At 54.1% G+C, this 17,813-nt stretch overlaps 1 protein-coding gene across 12 annotated transcripts in view; it reads left to right on the forward strand.

Moving 5' to 3' along the window:
• MACF1 (microtubule actin crosslinking factor 1) overlaps positions 1–17,813 on the forward strand; it is a 141,199-nt gene that overhangs the window by 46,271 nt on the left and 77,115 nt on the right. For all 12 annotated transcript variants that reach the window (XM_064635064.1, XM_064635065.1, XM_064635063.1 and 9 more), the window contains 30 exons: positions 207–373; positions 1,081–1,193; positions 1,287–1,393; positions 1,825–1,944; positions 2,050–2,145; positions 2,398–2,525; positions 2,617–2,710; positions 3,403–3,557; positions 3,683–3,959; positions 4,373–4,501; positions 4,771–4,848; positions 4,992–5,153; positions 5,765–5,869; positions 6,463–6,558; positions 6,787–6,912; positions 8,984–9,136; positions 9,624–9,778; positions 10,170–10,296; positions 10,722–10,905; positions 11,482–11,651; positions 11,910–12,088; positions 12,262–12,400; positions 12,838–13,031; positions 13,199–13,361; positions 13,817–13,900; positions 14,010–14,117; positions 14,778–14,876; positions 15,028–15,180; positions 15,273–15,361; positions 15,803–15,938. In XM_064635064.1, the coding sequence (XP_064491134.1) occupies positions 207–373; positions 1,081–1,193; positions 1,287–1,393; positions 1,825–1,944; positions 2,050–2,145; positions 2,398–2,525; positions 2,617–2,710; positions 3,403–3,557; positions 3,683–3,959; positions 4,373–4,501; positions 4,771–4,848; positions 4,992–5,153; positions 5,765–5,869; positions 6,463–6,558; positions 6,787–6,912; positions 8,984–9,136; positions 9,624–9,778; positions 10,170–10,296; positions 10,722–10,905; positions 11,482–11,651; positions 11,910–12,088; positions 12,262–12,400; positions 12,838–13,031; positions 13,199–13,361; positions 13,817–13,900; positions 14,010–14,117; positions 14,778–14,876; positions 15,028–15,180; positions 15,273–15,361; positions 15,803–15,938 (4,086 nt within the window). The remainder of the gene's footprint in view (positions 1–206; positions 374–1,080; positions 1,194–1,286; positions 1,394–1,824; positions 1,945–2,049; positions 2,146–2,397; positions 2,526–2,616; positions 2,711–3,402; positions 3,558–3,682; positions 3,960–4,372; positions 4,502–4,770; positions 4,849–4,991; positions 5,154–5,764; positions 5,870–6,462; positions 6,559–6,786; positions 6,913–8,983; positions 9,137–9,623; positions 9,779–10,169; positions 10,297–10,721; positions 10,906–11,481; positions 11,652–11,909; positions 12,089–12,261; positions 12,401–12,837; positions 13,032–13,198; positions 13,362–13,816; positions 13,901–14,009; positions 14,118–14,777; positions 14,877–15,027; positions 15,181–15,272; positions 15,362–15,802; positions 15,939–17,813) is intronic.

The raw sequence follows: 17,813 nt of genomic DNA on the forward strand, positions 1-17,813 counted from the left end.
AACCATGCCACACCCCCAGCACCCTCCTGCAGGTCTGGTGGTCCGTTCCCAAATTTGCCACCCTTATCTACCCCACTGTGACCAGGAGTTTACTCCTGCCCTTCCTGGCACCTGCTAGGTCTGGGGCAAGTTCACAGAAACTGGATGTGCCTGGTGGAGCCTTTCCTGCTCCTGCATCATCCCACGGCTGTGCCGCTTCCTTACAGATCTCCGACATCTACATCAGTGGGGAGCTGGGGGATATGTCAGCCAAGGAGAAGCTGCTTCTGTGGACACAAAAGGTGACAGCAGGTTATATTGGGGTGAAGTGCACCAACTTCTCCTCGTGCTGGAGCGATGGGAAGATGTTCAACGCGCTCATCCACAGATACAGGTAGGCAGGAAGGAGCAGTGGGGAGCGTTGCGTGGGTGGGAGAGGGGAGGAGGATCTCCTGGGGGTCCCTGCCCACCACAGTGGTCAGTGATGGTCTGGAGAACTTGAGGATGTGGGTGAGACTTGCAGGGAGCAATGTCATTTTACCTGGAATTATCTCTTCTGCCAGGTAGCTGGGGGGTGGATGCTTGGAATGAGCAACAAATACATCAGTTTGCAAGAAAAAAAAATGCCTTGATGAGGTTGGGGAGAGAGGCAAAAAAAGAAAAGCTTTTAAACTCTTGAGTGCTGCAGTGGTTACATGTTGGTGCTGCCCTTTCGTTTTCCATGAATAGCAGCACTTCCATCCATGCTTTTATCCAAGGATCTCAGAGTTTTCCTGAGAGCTTTCCTTTAGGGACAGCAGAGCCCTTCACACCTTCTGCCTTGCTCAGCGTGGGCAGTGAGTCAGAGCCAGGGCCAGCAGGGCTGGTTTCTGCCCTGGCTGCTTAGTCAACGGGACCAAGAGGTTTTCCTTCACAGCCTGAACCTCCCCCTTCCCAAAGGGAATGAACTGGGGAGGTGCTGCAGCCCAGGTCCCCTCAGAGAGCCACCAGCCTGGGACAAACCCTCGGAACCACCCACGGCAGCGATGCCCGTCCAGGATGCTCTGCCCTGAGCACCTCGTGCTGTCTGCCAGTGTTGTGACTCTGGTGCGTGTCTTGCAGGCCAGATCTGGTGGACATGGAGAGGGTGCAGATCCAGAGCAACCGGGAGAACCTGGAGCAGGCCTTCGAGATCGCCGAGCGCCTGGGGGTCACCCGGCTGCTGGACGCTGAAGGTGGGAGCCTGGGGGATGTGGCTGGTGCAGGGAAATGCTGACCTTTCCACCCACTCCTGTTCCTCACTGCCTTTTCTGCTTCCCTCTTGTCAGATGTGGATGTCCCCTCTCCGGATGAGAAATCCGTGATAACTTATGTGTCTTCAATCTACGATGCCTTTCCCAAAGTCCCTGAGGGAGGAGAAGGGATCAGCGCTATTGTAAGTGTTGCTGCGGTTTGGGAGGCTGGGAAAGCAATCTGGGAGGCAGCTGGTTGGTGTGGGAAAGGTTTGGAGGTTCCCTGTGTAGCAGATGGCTGAAAGAGGCCTGGGGAGAGGAAGGAGCTTCCCCATTAGCGTGTGTGCCCTGTGACCTGCTGGTGTGCCTGTAGGGCTGTGGTGTTCTCCAAGCTCTGTGGGTTCTTCCATGGGTTTTGGGCTCATGGGAAAGCTGAGCTGGCTTCCAGTGAGCAGCTTACAAGGAAGATCCTCCTCTTCCTCCTCCTCCTTGTACCTGGGATGGCATCACAGATGATCCACCCACTAGCTTGACCGTGGCACTTCAGTTCCTTCTGTGCTCTGCCCGGCTCTCCCTTTTCCCCATGGAGACTTGCCCACCAGCAGTGCTCTGCAAAGACACTCTCACCCCACAGGAGGTGGATTCGAGGTGGCTGGAGTACCAGACCCGTGTGGAGTCCCTCATCTCATGGATCAAGCAGCACACGATACTCATGTCAGACAAATCCTTCCCCCAGAACCCTGTAGAGCTAAAGGTAGGTCCTGGACAAGGTCCATCCTCAGCGTCCTGTGTGCTCAGTGCCAAGGGAGGGGTGGTGGCATTCCCCAGGGTGGTTCCTGATGAACCTTTCTCATCCCAGGCACTTTATAACCAGTACATACACTTCAAAGAAACTGAAATCCCAGCGAAAGAGCAGGAAAAAGGAAGGATAGAGGAGCTCTACAAACTATTAGAGGTAAGGATCATCATGGCTACCTGGAGGCTTGTAGGTGGGAGTGTTGTGCTTTTAGCAAGACTGAAGTGTGCTCAGTTCAGGTTTGTTTTGGAATGGAGAAGTGGGAATAACCCTCAGGGTGAATGATGTAGCAAGCAGCAAACTGTGGGAGCAGAGGCAGAGCTGGTGCCTTATAAGCCCCTTTCCTTGCTGAAATCCCTAACCAGCTCAAGGAGGAGGTGGGCAGTGCCAATCTGTTGATGTTTTCCCCAGGTATGGATTGAATTTGGACGCATCAAGTTGCCCCAGGGCTACCACCCCAACGATGTGGAGGAGGAGTGGGGCAAGCTCATCATCGAGATGCTGGAGCGCGAGAAGCTGCTGCGGCCGGCAGTGGAGAGGTTGGTGCTGTGGCTGTGGAAGGGATGTCTCCTGCTCCCCTGGCCAGAGGGACACCCCAAGCCTCTCTCTCATCTCCCTCTGTCATTCCAGGCTGGAATTGCTGCTACAAATCGCTAACAAAATCCAGAATGGTGCTCTGAGCTGTGAAGAAAAACTCACTCTGGCGAAGAACACACTACAGGCTGTGAGTGGGGGGTGGTGTTTCCCCCTCCTCATTTTATTTACTTCTTTGTTTTCCTACTCTTCTTTTGTACCCATCTCTTCCCCTCTCTTTCTGTCTGGGGTGGTGGATTCCCCTAGACAATGTTCCTTTCTCTTCTGCCCTTGAGCCTATCCCAGAGGGGCTAAAGTGGGGGTGGTGGATACCTGGTGAACTGTGGTTGTTGTGGAGGATCTTGGGGGCAGGCTGGCCAGGGAATGGTCTTGCCTTCTTGGGATGGAACTGCTGAGGTGCTGGTGTGGAGGAGAATAGCACTTCTGGGAAAGCTTGTTGTATAATGAGGCCTAAAACCCCCAAAATGTGTTTTATTTGCCTAAAGGACTGGCAGGAAGGACTCGGTGGCAGACCCTGGGTAGGGAGGAGGTTTCTGAAGAGGACTTTTTTGTTCTGGGAGAAAGAGATGTTGGTTGAAAGGGTTGGGAGCTAAAAATGGTGATCCCATCTATCCCTAGAAGCTTTCAGTTCATCTGCAGCAGTTTTTCTAAGGGGGATGGCCTGGGTGGGATGTGAGGGATGAATTCACATTCAGCTCAAGTTAAGCCTGCGGATCAAAAGGTTTTTTCAGTCTCAAAGCTGATGCTGGGCTGCTGTCGTGTTCTTCCTGCCTCTCCTGAGCTGAGGGGACCCAGCCCTCAGTGTCCTCTCTCCTGGTGCAGGATGCTGCTCACCTGGAGTCAGGCCAGCCGGTGCAGTACGAGTCCGACGTGGTCGTGTACCTGCAGGAGTGCGAGGGGCTCATCCGCCAGCTCCAGGTGGATGTGCAGATCCTTCGGGATGAGAACTACTACCAGCTGGAGGAGCTGGTGTTCAGGTGAGAGGGACTGTGTCCGAGATGGAGAAACGTAGTCAGGGCCTGCACGGGGCCCCTCTGCTCTGTTCTGGGGAGGGAGGGAGGGTGTGTGTATCTCCTTACCCATTCCTTGCCTGCTCCCCCAGGATCATGCGGCTGCAAGACGAGCTGGTGACTCTGAGGTTGGAATGCACCAACCTGTACAGGAAAGGCCACTTCTCCACCCTGGAGCTGGTGCCCACGTCCACGCTGAGCACGACACACTTGAAGGGCGAGTCCCTGACGAAGGGGCTCCACACCTCCTCGGCCTCCTGGTTCAGGAAGCCCATGACCAGGACAGAGCTGGTGGCCATCTCCTCGTCTGAAGATGAAGGCAGCCTCCGGTTCGTGTACGAGCTGCTGGCCTGGGTGGAGGAGATGCAGGTGAGTGCTGGGCCAAATCTCCTGCCTCTGCTCAGGCTGATGTGGGAAGGCAGGAAGCTGCTCTGGGCTTTTTTCCTGCCTTTATCTATGGATGATTGCTTTGGTGGTTCAGTGTTTCTGGAGAGCTCTTTCATCTTGAGGTGGATTTTCTCTCTTGTGATCCTGCTGATCAGTGGGTACCAGGGGAGCCTTTCAAAGCTGGAAGCAAACCTGTACTGATGCAGTCAGGTGGTCTTGTGTAGGCTGTCCCAGAAATCATTCAGTGTTGGAGCACTGGCTTAGGATCTTCTACCAGGACTGGCTGGTGTTTGTTCCTTCTGAAGTGACCTGGGAGGTTTCCTTGCCCTCATGTCCTTTTGGGATGAGCTCCTGCAGATGAGGAGTGCTGACTTGAGCCTCTTGGCCTGTTTCAGATGAGACTGGAGCGGGCAGAGTGGGGGACTGACCTTCCAAGTGTGGAATCCCAGCTGGAGACCCAGCGGCACATCCACACCAGCGTGGAGGACCTGGGCTCCAGCGTAAAGGAGGCCAGGATGTACGAGGTATGGCAGAGGCTGGGTGACACAGTGCATGGCATGATGTGTACAGGGGGATGAGGGCATTGGGGTCAGCTCTGGTGGGTGAAGGTGCCTGGGACAGAGGTGTTTTTTAAGGGTAGAGCTTCTGAACTGACGCAGTGCAAGAGGCTGCTGCCCTGAGCCATCCTCTCCACCTCCTCTTCCTCACCCAGAGCTGGGGAGAAAGATGTGGGGATGGGGTTTCAAGTGATGCCATCCTGTGTCGGGCAACAGGAGCATTTTTTGTCCTTCAGGGTAAAATGTCTCCGAATTTCCGCGCGAGCTACACGGAGACGCTTGGCAAGCTGGAGACGCAGTACTGCAAGCTGATGGTGAGTGGGCTTCTAGAACTACCCCATCCGGGGTCCATCCCTGCTGTCCTGCTCCTGAGCATCCCTGTTCCAGGGCTGGGGAGGGGGGAAGACACCCATTGCCTTCAGAGCAGGGGAGAGGAATCATCCTTCCTTGTGTCCAGGAAACCTCGACCTTCCGGCTGAGGCACCTCCAGAGCTTGCACGGGTTTGTGTCTCGGGCCACAGCCGAGCTGATCTGGCTGAATGAGAAGGAGGAGGAGGAACTGGCCTATGACTGGAGTGACAACAACCCCAACATTGCAGCCAAGAAGAACTACTTCTCAGTGAGTGGGATGATGGGATGGGCGGGTGCTCTCCTGGTTGTGCTGCTGCTGCTTTTGATCCCCTGTGGGACCTTCAGCTCCCAACAGACCTGAATCCCGCAGAGGCTGGATGCTCCCTCCCAAGTCACTGAGCTTGTAGCTCCTGAGTGGAGCTGATTAAAGTTCTCCCCAGAGCAGAAAGTGCAAAAAAAAGCCTGTGTTCAATTGAATTTCAATCAAAAAGGCATCAAAAGATGTATTTTTAGCACTGTTTGGAACTGAAGGCACATTTAACTAGTGGAGGGGAAGTAAAGTCTGAGCTAAAGAGGAAAATTGATTCCTCTTTAAAAGCAGTATAAATAAATTGCCATCTTTCCCCAGTCACACTGTCTGGAGCTGAAGAGGTCCCTGGGCAGGTTTCCAGTGTCTGTGTTACATCTGCCCCGTGTGTTTGGCACACGGGAGGCATCCTGATGGGAATGGGCTGTGATGCTCCCATAAGCTGTGCTGGATTCCCTGGGATACACTGGTATTCCCTGCAGCTCTTCCATGCTGTGTTAGTTGGATACATGGTCTGAGTGAAGTCGATCCGCACACGTAAGATTTGGACTTTGTTTGTGTCCTTCCTGCAGGAGCTGATGGCAGAGCTGGAAGAGAAGCAGGACATCTTCCGCTCCCTCCAGGACACGGCCGAGCTGCTGTCCCTGGAGAACCACCCAGCCAAGCAAACTGTGGAGGTGAGTGGGCACCTGGAGGAGTTGGGAGATTCCTGAGAACCAGCTGGCAGCAAATCTTCTCATCTGGGACTGGGAGGCTTGCTGTCCCACCCCACAGTGCCTGATAAAGTGTTTCGTGGTGGCAGAACATCAGCGCAGTGATAGAGATGTTTTATTTTGGAAGTGCAGTGAGGAGCTCGAGGCCATTCCCAAATAATCTCCACCTCAAATTAAGACACAAATACGCTTACACAGAGCATGAGCCTTCCCTGCAGTGAGGTGACACAGGGCATGGCCTTGGCTGCCCTAGAGTCATTCAGGCTTCCAGGGGTGCTGTGGTGGTGAAGCAAAGGGCTGCAGGGATCCGTTTCTCCCTGGGGTTTCTCTCTGGGTTGGGAGAAAGCAAACTCTGCATCCCACGGCCCCTGGAATTGTGTACCCGTGGGTGTGTGGGACACAGAGATGTTGATGGTCCAGGGTCTGCCATCTCCTGCTTTTCCTGCCTTGTGTCCAAACCCTTCTTGCTCATTTATGTCCCTCCTGCCGTGTCCTTCCCGTGACCCTCCTGGCTGTCAATGCTCCTTATCCATCGCCGTTTTCCGTGTGTTTCCCAGGCGTACAGCGCTGCCGTGCAGACTCAGTGGCAGTGGATTAAGCAGCTCTGCCTGTGCGTGGAGCAGCACGTGAAGGAGAACGCTGCCTATTTTCAGGTATTTGGGAGGGGCAGCCCAAATTCCCTTGGTCACCATCCGCTGAATCCCGCTGCATGAGCTTCCTGTGCTGCTGTTCTCTCTGGGGGAGAGGGAAGGAGGATTTGGGGTGCTCAGGGTTTCTCCCGAATCTCTCTTAGCTGCTCTCTAGGGATGTCTTGCTGGATGGGAAAAAAAAGGATCAGCTTCCCTGTAGTGCAGGTTTCTGTGACCCTTTTGCCTTTGCAGTTCTTCAGCGACGCCCGGGAGTCGGAGACGTACCTGCGGAACCTGCAGGACTCCATCAGAAGGAAGTATTCTTGCGACCATAACACGAGCCTGACGCGGCTGGAGGACCTGCTGCAGGACTCCATGGTGGGTTCTCCAGCATCCTACTGCCCTGGGATGACTCCTGGTCCAGCAGCACTGCTTGGGGCACCTCTTGCTTCCCAGGGAAAACCGGGCTCTTTATTCCCACGGTTTGATGTAACGTGGTTTGTTTTCCACCTCAGTCAACGTTCTGCTTTTCCTTGGGGCTGCAAAATATGTTTGTACGTGGCTGTGGGGTGCAACTGTGAGTGACCCCAGCTGTGTGGTGGCTGGATTTTGGTCACTGTCATGTAGAGGCACCATCCAGCCTCTCGGTGTCCTCAGGGTGCAGAGCAGGTTCCCTGTGCTGCCTGTGCAAGCTCACGGCCTGACGAGCTGGTTCTGCCCCATCCATGCCTGTTGTGCCACCATGGTTGAGTTCTGCTGACAAAGCCTGCAGGATGCTCCTGGTTCTGCTTTTGAGCTAGTGGGATGTGGAGAAATGCCTGCTCTTTATCCAGCCCAAATCCCACGTTAATCCATCGCCGTGGATGGGGGAGAGCCAGGGCAGCCTGGCTGTGCCAGGGGTTGATCTCTGAACACGTGGCCTGGCTTAGCTGTGGCACAGCAGAGAGCAGAGGCCAGGCCACTGCTCTGTCATCTTCTTGTCTGAATTGGCCTGAAAAAAAAACAACCTAAAAACAAACCTCAAGGAGCAAAGCATCAGCTGGCATTTGAAACCAGGGTCAGGGGAGGATTTGGGCTGTGGGTTAAATGCTGAGCTGCTGGTGGAAGGGCCAGGAGGTGACATGTGAGTGTGTGGAGGCAGGAATCACTTGGACTTTGCTTTTAGTGCACACCAGTGATCCCCAGTGTGTCCCCAGTGACACTGGGATGCCGTTACTGGGTGTTTGTGATGGGGCATCAGCACTGTCTTCTCTCCTGGAGGCCTGGGGGCTGCCCCGTCCTCTCTGTCATGGTCTCAGGGTTGTCCTAGTCTGTCCTCCAGCATTGCCAGAACATGGAGCAGCCAGCCTGGCTCTTGGGGTGTGTGTTTGGGAGCCCTGAAACACCAGGAGTCTGGGCAGGTGCTGTCTGGGGTGGGAGAGGCTGTTCTGGGCAGCTGGAGAACAGCCATGATCTCAGGACTGGGGCAGCTGCCCTGAGCTCAGCTTTATTACTCTTTCTTACCTAATAAGTTAAAGTTGTATTTCTTCCAATCATGCTCCCTGGGACAGGCACAGGTAGTTTATTTAATCATTTATTCTTTTCTTTTTCTTTTTTTTTTTTTCCCTTTTTTTTTCTTAAACCCATTAAATTATCCTCCACTTGTCGTCAAGCACACTAACCAACCCCAGAGTACCGAGCATGAGGGAGGACATTTTCTGGGATCCTTTCTAAACCTTTGCAGCCAGAAGGGGCTGAGCTGTCACTAATCACACGAGCTGCCAGTGCCGTGATCCGCACACGTCTCCGCCGCTGCCGGAGGCTGTTCCAGGGGAGCTTTGCCACCAATCCCCTGGGTTTCCCCGTCACCAAACCCAGGGATTTGCAGGAATCAATTACGCAGCGTTTTCCTCCGACCGGCAAATTTCTCCCCAGCCCCAGAGGCCTGTGCGGTCACTCCACCACGAGCCCCTTCTCCTGAGATGTTTTATCCGCATAATTCATCGTATCCCATTCCAGCCATTGGTTTCAACATGCCTTCATCCTTTGCTTTAGAGAAGGGAGCATGCTTCCATGGTCTCTCCTCCAGACAACTAAACGTCCCCGGCTTTGGGCTGGAGCTCGTCCTGCTCTCGCCCCCTCACACCTCCTGGGACTTTAATTTTGGTGTATGTTGTGTTCTCTGTTTTTGCCCTTTTGAAAGAAAATGTTTTCTTGTCCAAGCAGCCAAAGAGCCAGAGGTGTGCATGTGGCTTTGCAGGGCAGTGGGAGTAGTAGTGGAGTGGTCCCACCCCGTTCTTCCTTCCATCCCATCTGACCCCTCTTCCCATCCCGTCAGGGCAGCAGGATCCTCCTGATGTTTGTTCAGCCCTTGCAGGCCAGCGTTGGGGTGGGGGGGTCCCGAAATGCCTGGGAGAGACCTCCCCTCCTCAGCCTTGAACAACCCGCCCATCGTCCTTCTTTCTGCCAGGATGAGAAGGAGCAGCTCATTCAGTCCAAGAGCTCCGTCGCCAGCCTGGTGGGACGATCCAAAACCATCGTCCAGCTCCGGCCCAGGAACCCGGAGCACGTTGTGAAGAGCACGATCCCCATCAAGGCTGTCTGTGACTACCGGCAGATCGAGGTGAGGGCTCGGAGGGTGTCAGCAGAACTTGCAAAGGGAAGGCAGGGACGAGGCAGGGGAGTGACACCCGTGACAGTTTAGAATGAGCTCCATGGTGTCTGTCAATGGGAAGCAGGAACAGAGTGGGAAGACAGAAGGAGGGAAATAGCACGGCTGTTTTTCCTGGAGCAGATTTCCATGTCTCAGATTTATTCTGGGCAGGAGCTGAAGTCCTTTTTTCCCCAAGGAGGATGGGCTTCATCAGCCACAGCCAAACAAGCACATGGGTGGCAGCCAGCTCCATTTAACTTCCTTGTCCCTTCCTCTCCAGACACGAGTGTGCTGTGCTGCTTGGCACTATTCCAGGCTTTTGCTTGATGAAAATATATCTATCTGTATATTTCTGGGAGCTGGCTCACCCCTGGGAAGGGAGGGTGGAATCAGGGGGCAGGCATGTGTGGCTCTGCTGCTGGTTTCTGACGGGCTGGTGGTGTTGGTGCTGCCGCAGATCACGATCTGCAGGAACGACGAGTGTGTCCTGGAGGACAATTCCCAGAGGACCAAGTGGAAGGTGATCAGCCCCACAGGGAACGAGGCCATGGTGCCTTCTGTCTGCTTCCTGATCCCCCCGCCCAACAAAGAGGCCATCGAGATGGCCAACAGGTACTTTGGTGGTCTCTCCACCACGGCAGAGTCACAGAGATGGGATGGGGGCATGGGAGGGGACAGATTTGGGGTGGCAATGGGAAAGAAGCTGGGGTGGAGAATGGGAGCGGGTGGCACAGCTGATTTGTGGCAAGGAAAGGAATCCCTTGTTGTTCTAAAGCTGCAAACTCCCTGGCACTGCTATAGCAGCTTGCAAAAGAGAACATGACAATTCGGGAGGAGGGATCCCCCCAGGGATCTCTGGCACTGAACAGCAGGAGCATCACTCCCGGTGTGCTGCCAGACTGGGATCACTGGATTGATGGCCTGCTGGCTGGCAGCAAGGGCTGGAGGATTAACGTGGTCAGGGAAGGTCCAGGGCTGATGGATCTGCTCCTTCCCCTTGCAGGGTAGAACAGTTGTACCAGATAGTGATGGCTCTCTGGCACCAGCTCCACATGAACACAAAGAGCCTCATCTCCTGGAACTACCTGCGGAAGGACATTGCCCTGGTGCAAAGCTTCAGCATGGAAAAGGTATGGAGGAACTTCCATGCTTGGCTCTGGGGTTGTGTTGCTCCTGTCTGGGCTCCTTTGTGTGGCAGAGGAGAGGGGGAAGACCAGAGTTCAAGAGTGGAGAAGTCAAGGGTCTTTACACCTTGAGCAGTGGGAAAACCTGAGCTTGGGGGTGCTGTGCAAAAGGATTGCAGTTTTTCCCAACAAGAAGAGCATCAGGAGTTTGCTGCTGAGCTGAATAAAAGATGAGAGATCGTGGATGGAGCGTTTCATTAGGGAGTGAGCACAGCTGTGGGGGAGGCACGAGGCTGATGTCGAGGGTTTGCCTTTTCTCCTCTGGAAATACTCCCTTGGCAAATGAGGGTGGTTCAGGTGGGGAGGGTGGCTGCAGGTGGTGTGCGGGAAGTTGTTCCCAATGTTTGGATGTGCTGCTTTTCCACTCACAGCTCAGATCCTTGGCTCAAGGGGAGTGCCAGCAAGCCCTGAAGAGCCTCCAGGCGCACTACGAGGATTTCCTGCAGGACAGCCGGGACTCAGAGCTCTTCTCGGTGTCGGACCGGCTGCGCCTGGAGGAGGAAGTGGAGTCTTCCAAGGAACACATCCGGCAGCTGCTGGAGTCCATGGAGAACGGTGAGCTTCAAAGGGCTGATGGTTTAACCAGGAGCTGTGGGAACTCATAAACAAAGGATTTATGGGATGGCTTCATGTTCTTCTTTTCCCGAGCTAGCTGGCTGATGGCGTAAGCAGCTACTCTCCTTATTTCTCCATCCATCCATCCGAGTGTTCGGCCCTTGTCCAGCAATATTCCTGCAGAGAGGTCTTGGCTTTGCAGCCTCAGCTTAACTGCTGAGAGTCCTCTTACCCTAATATTGTTGGTGATGGGTTTAGTCATTAGGATGCATTCTGAGCAAGGACTTCTTCCTGAGTTTAGTCTTTGGGGAAGTATATGTGGTGGTGGCACTTGTGACACTGTGAGTCCCGTTAGGACTCAGGACTCCAGCTTTGTCACATGAGTTTCCCTGTGGCTGGACTCATTCTCAGATGTGTTTGAGTGAGATGATTTAATTAACTTGTTTTCCGTCTGAGCAGAGATCCTGGTGTCGGTGCAATGCTGTGCTCAGTTCCGAGGCTTCCAGCAGACCCCATTTGGGACAGATACTGGCTGGGGGTGTTTGAGCTGCTGTTTTGTTTGTCTCTGAATTGCAGAAGACAAGGATGAGACCGTTGCCAGGACGTATCTCTCCGAGCTCAAGAATATCCGCCTGCGCCTGGAGGAGTGCGAGCAGAGGCTCGTGAGCCGAATCCAGTCCCCGAGCAGCGCCCGAGCAGATGGTGACACTATCCAGGAAAACACCATCCGCATTGCAGAGCAGGAGGTCAGGCCTGCAGCTGGGAGATGGGCAGGGGAGGGAGGTGGTGGACACTGGTCCAAAAATAGCTGTAGCTTCTCTGGAGTGAACGTGTGGGTGATGGGTGCGTGAATGTGCGGGGTTTGAGGGGATCTTGCTGCACAGGAGGCAGCAGGAAACCTCAGCAGGTGGGCTCCCTGCTTCCTTTCCTACCATCAAGGGCAATCCTGCTTTACCTCTGCCTGTTTGGGCTCTCCTTTCACGTCCTCTCCCTCCCTCCCACAGCGAATGCAGGAGGATCTGCAGCGGCTGCAGTCGGACCTGCGGTTTGTGTCCGAGAGGTGCTACAGCTTCCTTGACAAGGCGCCCGCGGGGTCCAGCACCCCCCACCTGCGTGCAGAGCTGGACTTGGTGGTGAACAAGATGGACCAGACACATGGGCTGTCTTCCATCTACCTGGAAAAGTGAGTCAGGATGTTCTTCTATTCCCGAATACCTTTTTGAACTTGCCCAGCACATCTTGCGCCCGACCGTAACCAAGCTCCATCCCTCCGTGGCAGACAGTGCCAAACAGCCTCGCGGTCAAGATCTCTGCCAAATTTTGGATGTCATTGTGCTGCCTCTGTTTGATTGCCAGGTTGAAGACGGTTGACATTATTATCCGGAACACCCAAGGAGCAGAATCCCTGGTGAAAGGGTACGAGGTGAAGCTGAGCCAGGAGGAGGCAGTTCCCGCTGACCTGGCGGCCATTCAGTCTCACAGGACAGCGTTACAGGTTGGGTGCTCTTGGTTTGTCAAGCAGGGTCCTTCCCTTTCTCTGCTGAATTTTGGCTGTGTGACGTTTTTCTTGCCTCGATATAGCTGGGAGGATTTTGTGCTGCTTATGTGATCCCTTATTGTTTTGTAAAGGTAAAGAAATGGCTGTGACTTTCTTGTAGGGCACATGCTGGCACACTTGAGCATCTTAGCAGCTCCATGTCCTGTTCCTGTAGGACAGGGACCGAACCAATCTGAGTTGGGAACAGACTGGGAACAGATCCCCTTCATTTTACACTTTCTATAACCTCCTAGTTCTTTGCATGTTTAGGAGAGTGGGAAAATAAGCCCATTAACCCCTTCTCAGGCTTCTCAGCCCCAGGCAGGACATCTCTGACCTAATGTCCCTTCTGCTTTGGGTGGTGAACCGGGGCTGTCTCTTGCTGGTTTTTGCAGCAATGGCTCGGGGAAGTGAAGGACAAGGGCTCCGTCTTCTCCACGTTGGAGGAGGAGATGGCAAAGGCGAAGGCGGTGGGAGAGCAGCTGTACCGGCTGAGGCAGGAGCGCAACATCGACCTGGAGCGCTACCAGGAGAAGGGGAGCCAGCTGTGGGATCGCTGGCAGCGAGTCTGCGCCCAGATTGAGACCCGGTGAGGAACCTCCTCCTGCCTCCTCCCTCTGATTTACTTTCACGCTTCAGCTGAGAGCGGGGGCCAGGCTTGTTAGCAGTGATATTTTTCCAGATGGGGTTCCCACTGGTGGCTGGGATACCCCTGGCGTTTCACCTTCCTCTTACCTGTCGTGGTTCTTCTCTCAGCCACACGGAGCTGGAGAGCATCCAGGAGGTGCTGAGTGATTACCGGCAGTGCCACAGTGCCCTGATCCATTGGATCGAGGAGATCACGGTCCAGCAGGAGCTGATGAAGCCTGGGCAGGCAGAGGACAGCCGGGTGCTGTCGGAGCAGCTCAGCCAGCAAACGGTGAGGAAGGACCTCGTGATGTCTCAGCACAGTTGCTGCCCTGACAGTGTCACTTCTTTTCATGTGTGAGCTTGAAAATATGAAACACAGCAGGGAAGAGGCTGCAGGCATGAGCTGGGTGTCTGGAAAGTGGAGAAGCTCAGCTTGAGGTGGAGATGAGGTCTTGCGTGAAAAAATTGAAGAACACGAAGACTTTACCCAAAAGGGGAGGGATGGGAACCAGAGTTCAGCTCACCCCACTGTGGCAGCTGTCATAGAATCACAGAATGGTTTAGGAAGGGATCTTAAAGACTGTCTAGTTCCAACCACCTTCCACGGGCAGGCACACCTTCCGCTAGACCAGGTTACTCCAACCTGGCCTTGAACACTCCAGGGATAGGGCAGCCACAGCTTCTCTGGGCAACGACTCAGACGACTTGTCCTGACAACCCTTTTTGCTTTGAATTTTATTGAAGGCTTTGGCTGCAGAAATCGAGAAAAATCAAGCCCAGCTGGACCAGTGTCAGAAGTTCTCCCAGCAGTACTCGGCCGCCGTCAAGGTACGGTCCTCTTCCTGCACCCGGGTGAGACTGGCTGGGCAGAAACAGCCGTGGCACAGTTTGTGTCTCTCATGCTCCACGTCTCCCCCACCCCTGGCTGTGTTTTCAGGACTATGAGTTGCAGCTGATGACGTACAGGGCCTTTGTGGAGTCGCAGCAGAAGTCTCCCATGAAGCGCCGGCGCATGCTCTCGTCCTCGGATGCCATCACACAGGAGGTAGGAGCACAACCACCCACCCAACCTCAGCAGGGGGGAACTGTGTGTGTTTTGGGGGGGGTCCTTCGGCGCCGAGCAAACCTACGAGCAGTCCCTGTGCAATGAGCTCCTTCTGCTGAACTCTCTTGTGTAAATAAAGTTTCCACCCTCGCTGTTTTTTCCAATAGCCACAGGGGATGGCTTAGTGCTCTAAGCACCAGGTATGACATACGTAGACTCCTGGGAACCCCTGGGAACCCCTGGGTCAAATCCAGCGGGGTCGGCTCAGCCCTTCAGCCTTGTGAGGTAAATAACCAGAGCACCATGCAGCGTTACTGTGTGTGGATCTTTGGGATGAGACCTTTAGGGCCCCGAGGTCCTGTCTGCTCTGTGTGGATATTAAAGATCCCGGTAGCCCTCTGTCAGAGTTGAGCATCCGCCCCAGTGTCCGTGACCGGAGTCTCCCCTCGCTCCAGTGTCGTGCAGCATGGCATGTGTGGCCACAACCCTCCCCATCAGACTTGCTGCATTCCATTGATGCCATTCTGGGTCTGCCAGGTGCCTTGGGGGGGTTCCCAAGCAAGAGGTGCCGCATCCGTGTCACAGTACTGTGAAGTACATCGTTCCGGATCTGCCGCTGGGACTGATCTCTCCCGTTTTCCCCCTTCTCTCCCTTGGCAGTTCATGGATTTGCGGACTCGCTACACGGCCCTGGTGACACTGACCACGCAGCACGTGAAGTACATCAGCGATGCGCTCCGGCGGCTGGAGGAGGAGGAGGTGAGGGTGTGGAACGGAGCTGAGCTCTGTTCAGACTGTGCAGGCTCATTCCCTCCCCCCCTAAGGGTGCTGCTCCCTGTTGAGGTTACGCCTCTCCCTCTTTGGAGATCCCCCTTTGACGTGGTTGTCTTCCTCCCCCCTCGTTTTGCAGAAAGTAGTGGAGGAGGAGAAGCAGGAGCACGTGGACAAGGTGAAGGAGCTCCTGGGCTGGGCCCTGGGCTTGAAGCAGAGTGTGCAAGGCAGGACAGCTGCTGCTGGGAGCAGAGAACTGGGTGACATTGAGAAATCCATCTCAGAGCAGCAGGTAAAGCACAAGTGACCATCAGACACTGAGGTTTAACTTCTGCTCTTTTTCCACGGCTGGCTTAAACTTCTTTGTCTCTGTTTTTTTCCCAGGCCCTGAATGAGGAGCTGACTGCAAAGAAGGAACAGGTCTCTGAGGCCATCAAAACTTCCCAAATCTTCCTGGCAAAACACAGCCACAAGTGAGTGTGACCCAAGGAGGAGCCAGACAGAGAGAGCAGAGGGATGGGAGATGAGATTCCTTAGAGCTGGCACTGGTGGGTTGGTGCTCCTGGGGTCCACTGCCTGACTCCAATTGAAAACAATGATTAGCTGCACATAACAATTGACTTCTTTCTTATCTGCAATGAGAACTGTGAAATGTGCAACCCATTTATGCTGTGGGGCAATGTTAATCCTCTGTAGTAGTAATCCAGCCCTGTATATTTTGGGATTTGATCTCTACAATGCAGGTCAACCTGTGCTCAGTTATCCTTGCAGGTTTTAGCTGAGCTGGGAAGGAGTAGGACAGTGGGAAGAAGGAACTCATGGTGGATTTGGCATTTTCCTTCACCAGAACAACATGGTAATTCTTTGGAGGTGGTTTGTGCAGTATCCTGAGTGGTTTCCCCTTCTCCCTGCAGGCTTTCCCAACCGGAAAAGGAACAGATTTCTGCTCAGATTGGTGCCCTGAAGGAGACCTACCAGGAGCTCTGCAGCAATTCCTCGGAGCAGCTCCAGCAGCTCCAGAGCCAGCTGGCTCAGGAGACAGAGCACAAGGTACTGCTCCCTGCTCGGTGCCGTGGCTGCACGGACACAGTTCACTCCTCAGGGGGTGCAAAAGGTTTCACTTTGTCGTGTGTCTCGTGGCCACTGGCCACTCACGGCCCATCACCTCTCTAACTTGCACGTGGTTGCCCTGCCTTCTCTTCCATCCATGGTCACCCAAAGCATCCAGGCTGATGGTCCCTGGAGGCCAAGCAGGAGCTGTTTCCCTGCTGCCTTCCAGGTCAGTGGGAGAGTTGTCCCTTGGTTTTCATCAGAGCTCTGCCCTCTGTGCGAGGGTTGGCTCGTTCATGCTTGGTGAGCAGGGATGTAGGTGGAATTCTGTCCTGGAAATGGTCCCCTTGGGAAATCTGTGTCCTCAGAGGAATGTCCTCTCAGGGCTTTAACCTCAGCGGGCTCCATCTCACAGGCTGCCTGCGAGCAGGGGAGGCAGGAAGGTGGGATTCTTGTGGCCTCATGGATCTCAGGGTCTGGCAAAGGGTTTGCCTCAGCTGTGGCTGAACCAAATCATTCTTCCCAGTGGTAGGCCACTGCATTGTCCAGCCCCTCAGCTGACCTGGGAGACTTTCCCAACCCATTCCCTGTTCACACCCACCAGCACTCCTGTCAGTCCCCGTCCTTGTTCCACTGGGTAGGGAGGGCTGGAAGCGCATCCTTTATTGCCTCTGTTACGAGCTGTCATTCACAGATATACGTGTGCGTGCTCTCTAAGTGTATATACATGTGTCAATGGATATATTTGTGTGTTTGCTTGCTGGCTCCCTGTACCCTGAAGCAATGGCCCGCTCAGACCTGGCTGCACGACACAGGTTTTGGCCGTCGGGTCCGTGAGTGAAGCCCTGTTCAAGTCACCCACGGGGAGAGGGCGTCAGGGCTACCTGTTTGAGATCTGCCTGTCCAGCTTTCACCTAAATATATAGTGTTTTGCTCCAAACTGGACTTTACAGAGCAGTAAGTGCTTTTATTGCAAGCCCCTTAGCCCTCGTGCTGGCAGCAGAAGGGTGAGCGGGTTGGCTTGTTAGTCACTGCTAAGCCATCACGGATTTGGTGCAGCCTGCCTGTGGAAAGGATGCTTTTTTCCTTTCCCTTTTCCTGCCTCTTGGGCAGGAAAATTATTTTAGGGCAAAAGCCTTCTCCAGGGCTTGTCGGGCTGTTTTGGTACAGCATGAGGCTGCTTTGGGGCTGGAACAGTTTTCACTCACGCTCTCGACAAAGCCCAGGAAAGAAAACAAGAGATGGCAGTGGGGCTTCACCTCAGTTCCCCGTCTACAAAATGATCCCTGCGGCTCTCGTGCGGAGCCGTTGCTTCACTGTAGAGGGAGCATGAAGAACTCTTTAACATTTGCTTGCTGGAAACATCCAACTGTCAGAAAGAAGTTATGAAAGACCAAAAATGCAAAGCAGAACGCGCTAAATTGAGCATGATGTGTCCCTGTACAGTTTGTGTTTCATGTCAACTGTTTTTTGAGATTAACTGACATCCTTGCTTACAAGTTTAACTAACCCTCCGGGATTTAAACAAACAAAACACACAAAGGGAAAGAGGAAGACCTGTGTGTGGGGTTCTTTTTGCAAACAAAACAGTCGCATGCTGGACGCTAACACCAAGCTTTACACTGTGTGTGATACGGCTGAACTGCTCCATAAGGCTCTGTCTTTAACTGCTCAAGGCACACCCTGCAACTCGGTAAGTAAAAGCCTTTTACTCCCCTCCCTCCCATCCATCTCCTTTTTTATCTTTCTCTTTTTTCCCTCCTTCTCTCTTCTCTGTCTTTCCACGGCTTGTTCATCTCTGAATATGCATGTCAGGGTCTGGCGATGGTGGTGGAGAGCTTAGGTTGCCCCAGAAGGTTCCCCCTCTCCCCACAG

The sequence above is a fragment of the Pseudopipra pipra genome, chromosome 24 (assembly GCF_036250125.1).
Source record: "Pseudopipra pipra isolate bDixPip1 chromosome 24, bDixPip1.hap1, whole genome shotgun sequence".
NCBI classification, from domain to species: domain Eukaryota; kingdom Metazoa; phylum Chordata; class Aves; order Passeriformes; family Pipridae; genus Pseudopipra; species Pseudopipra pipra.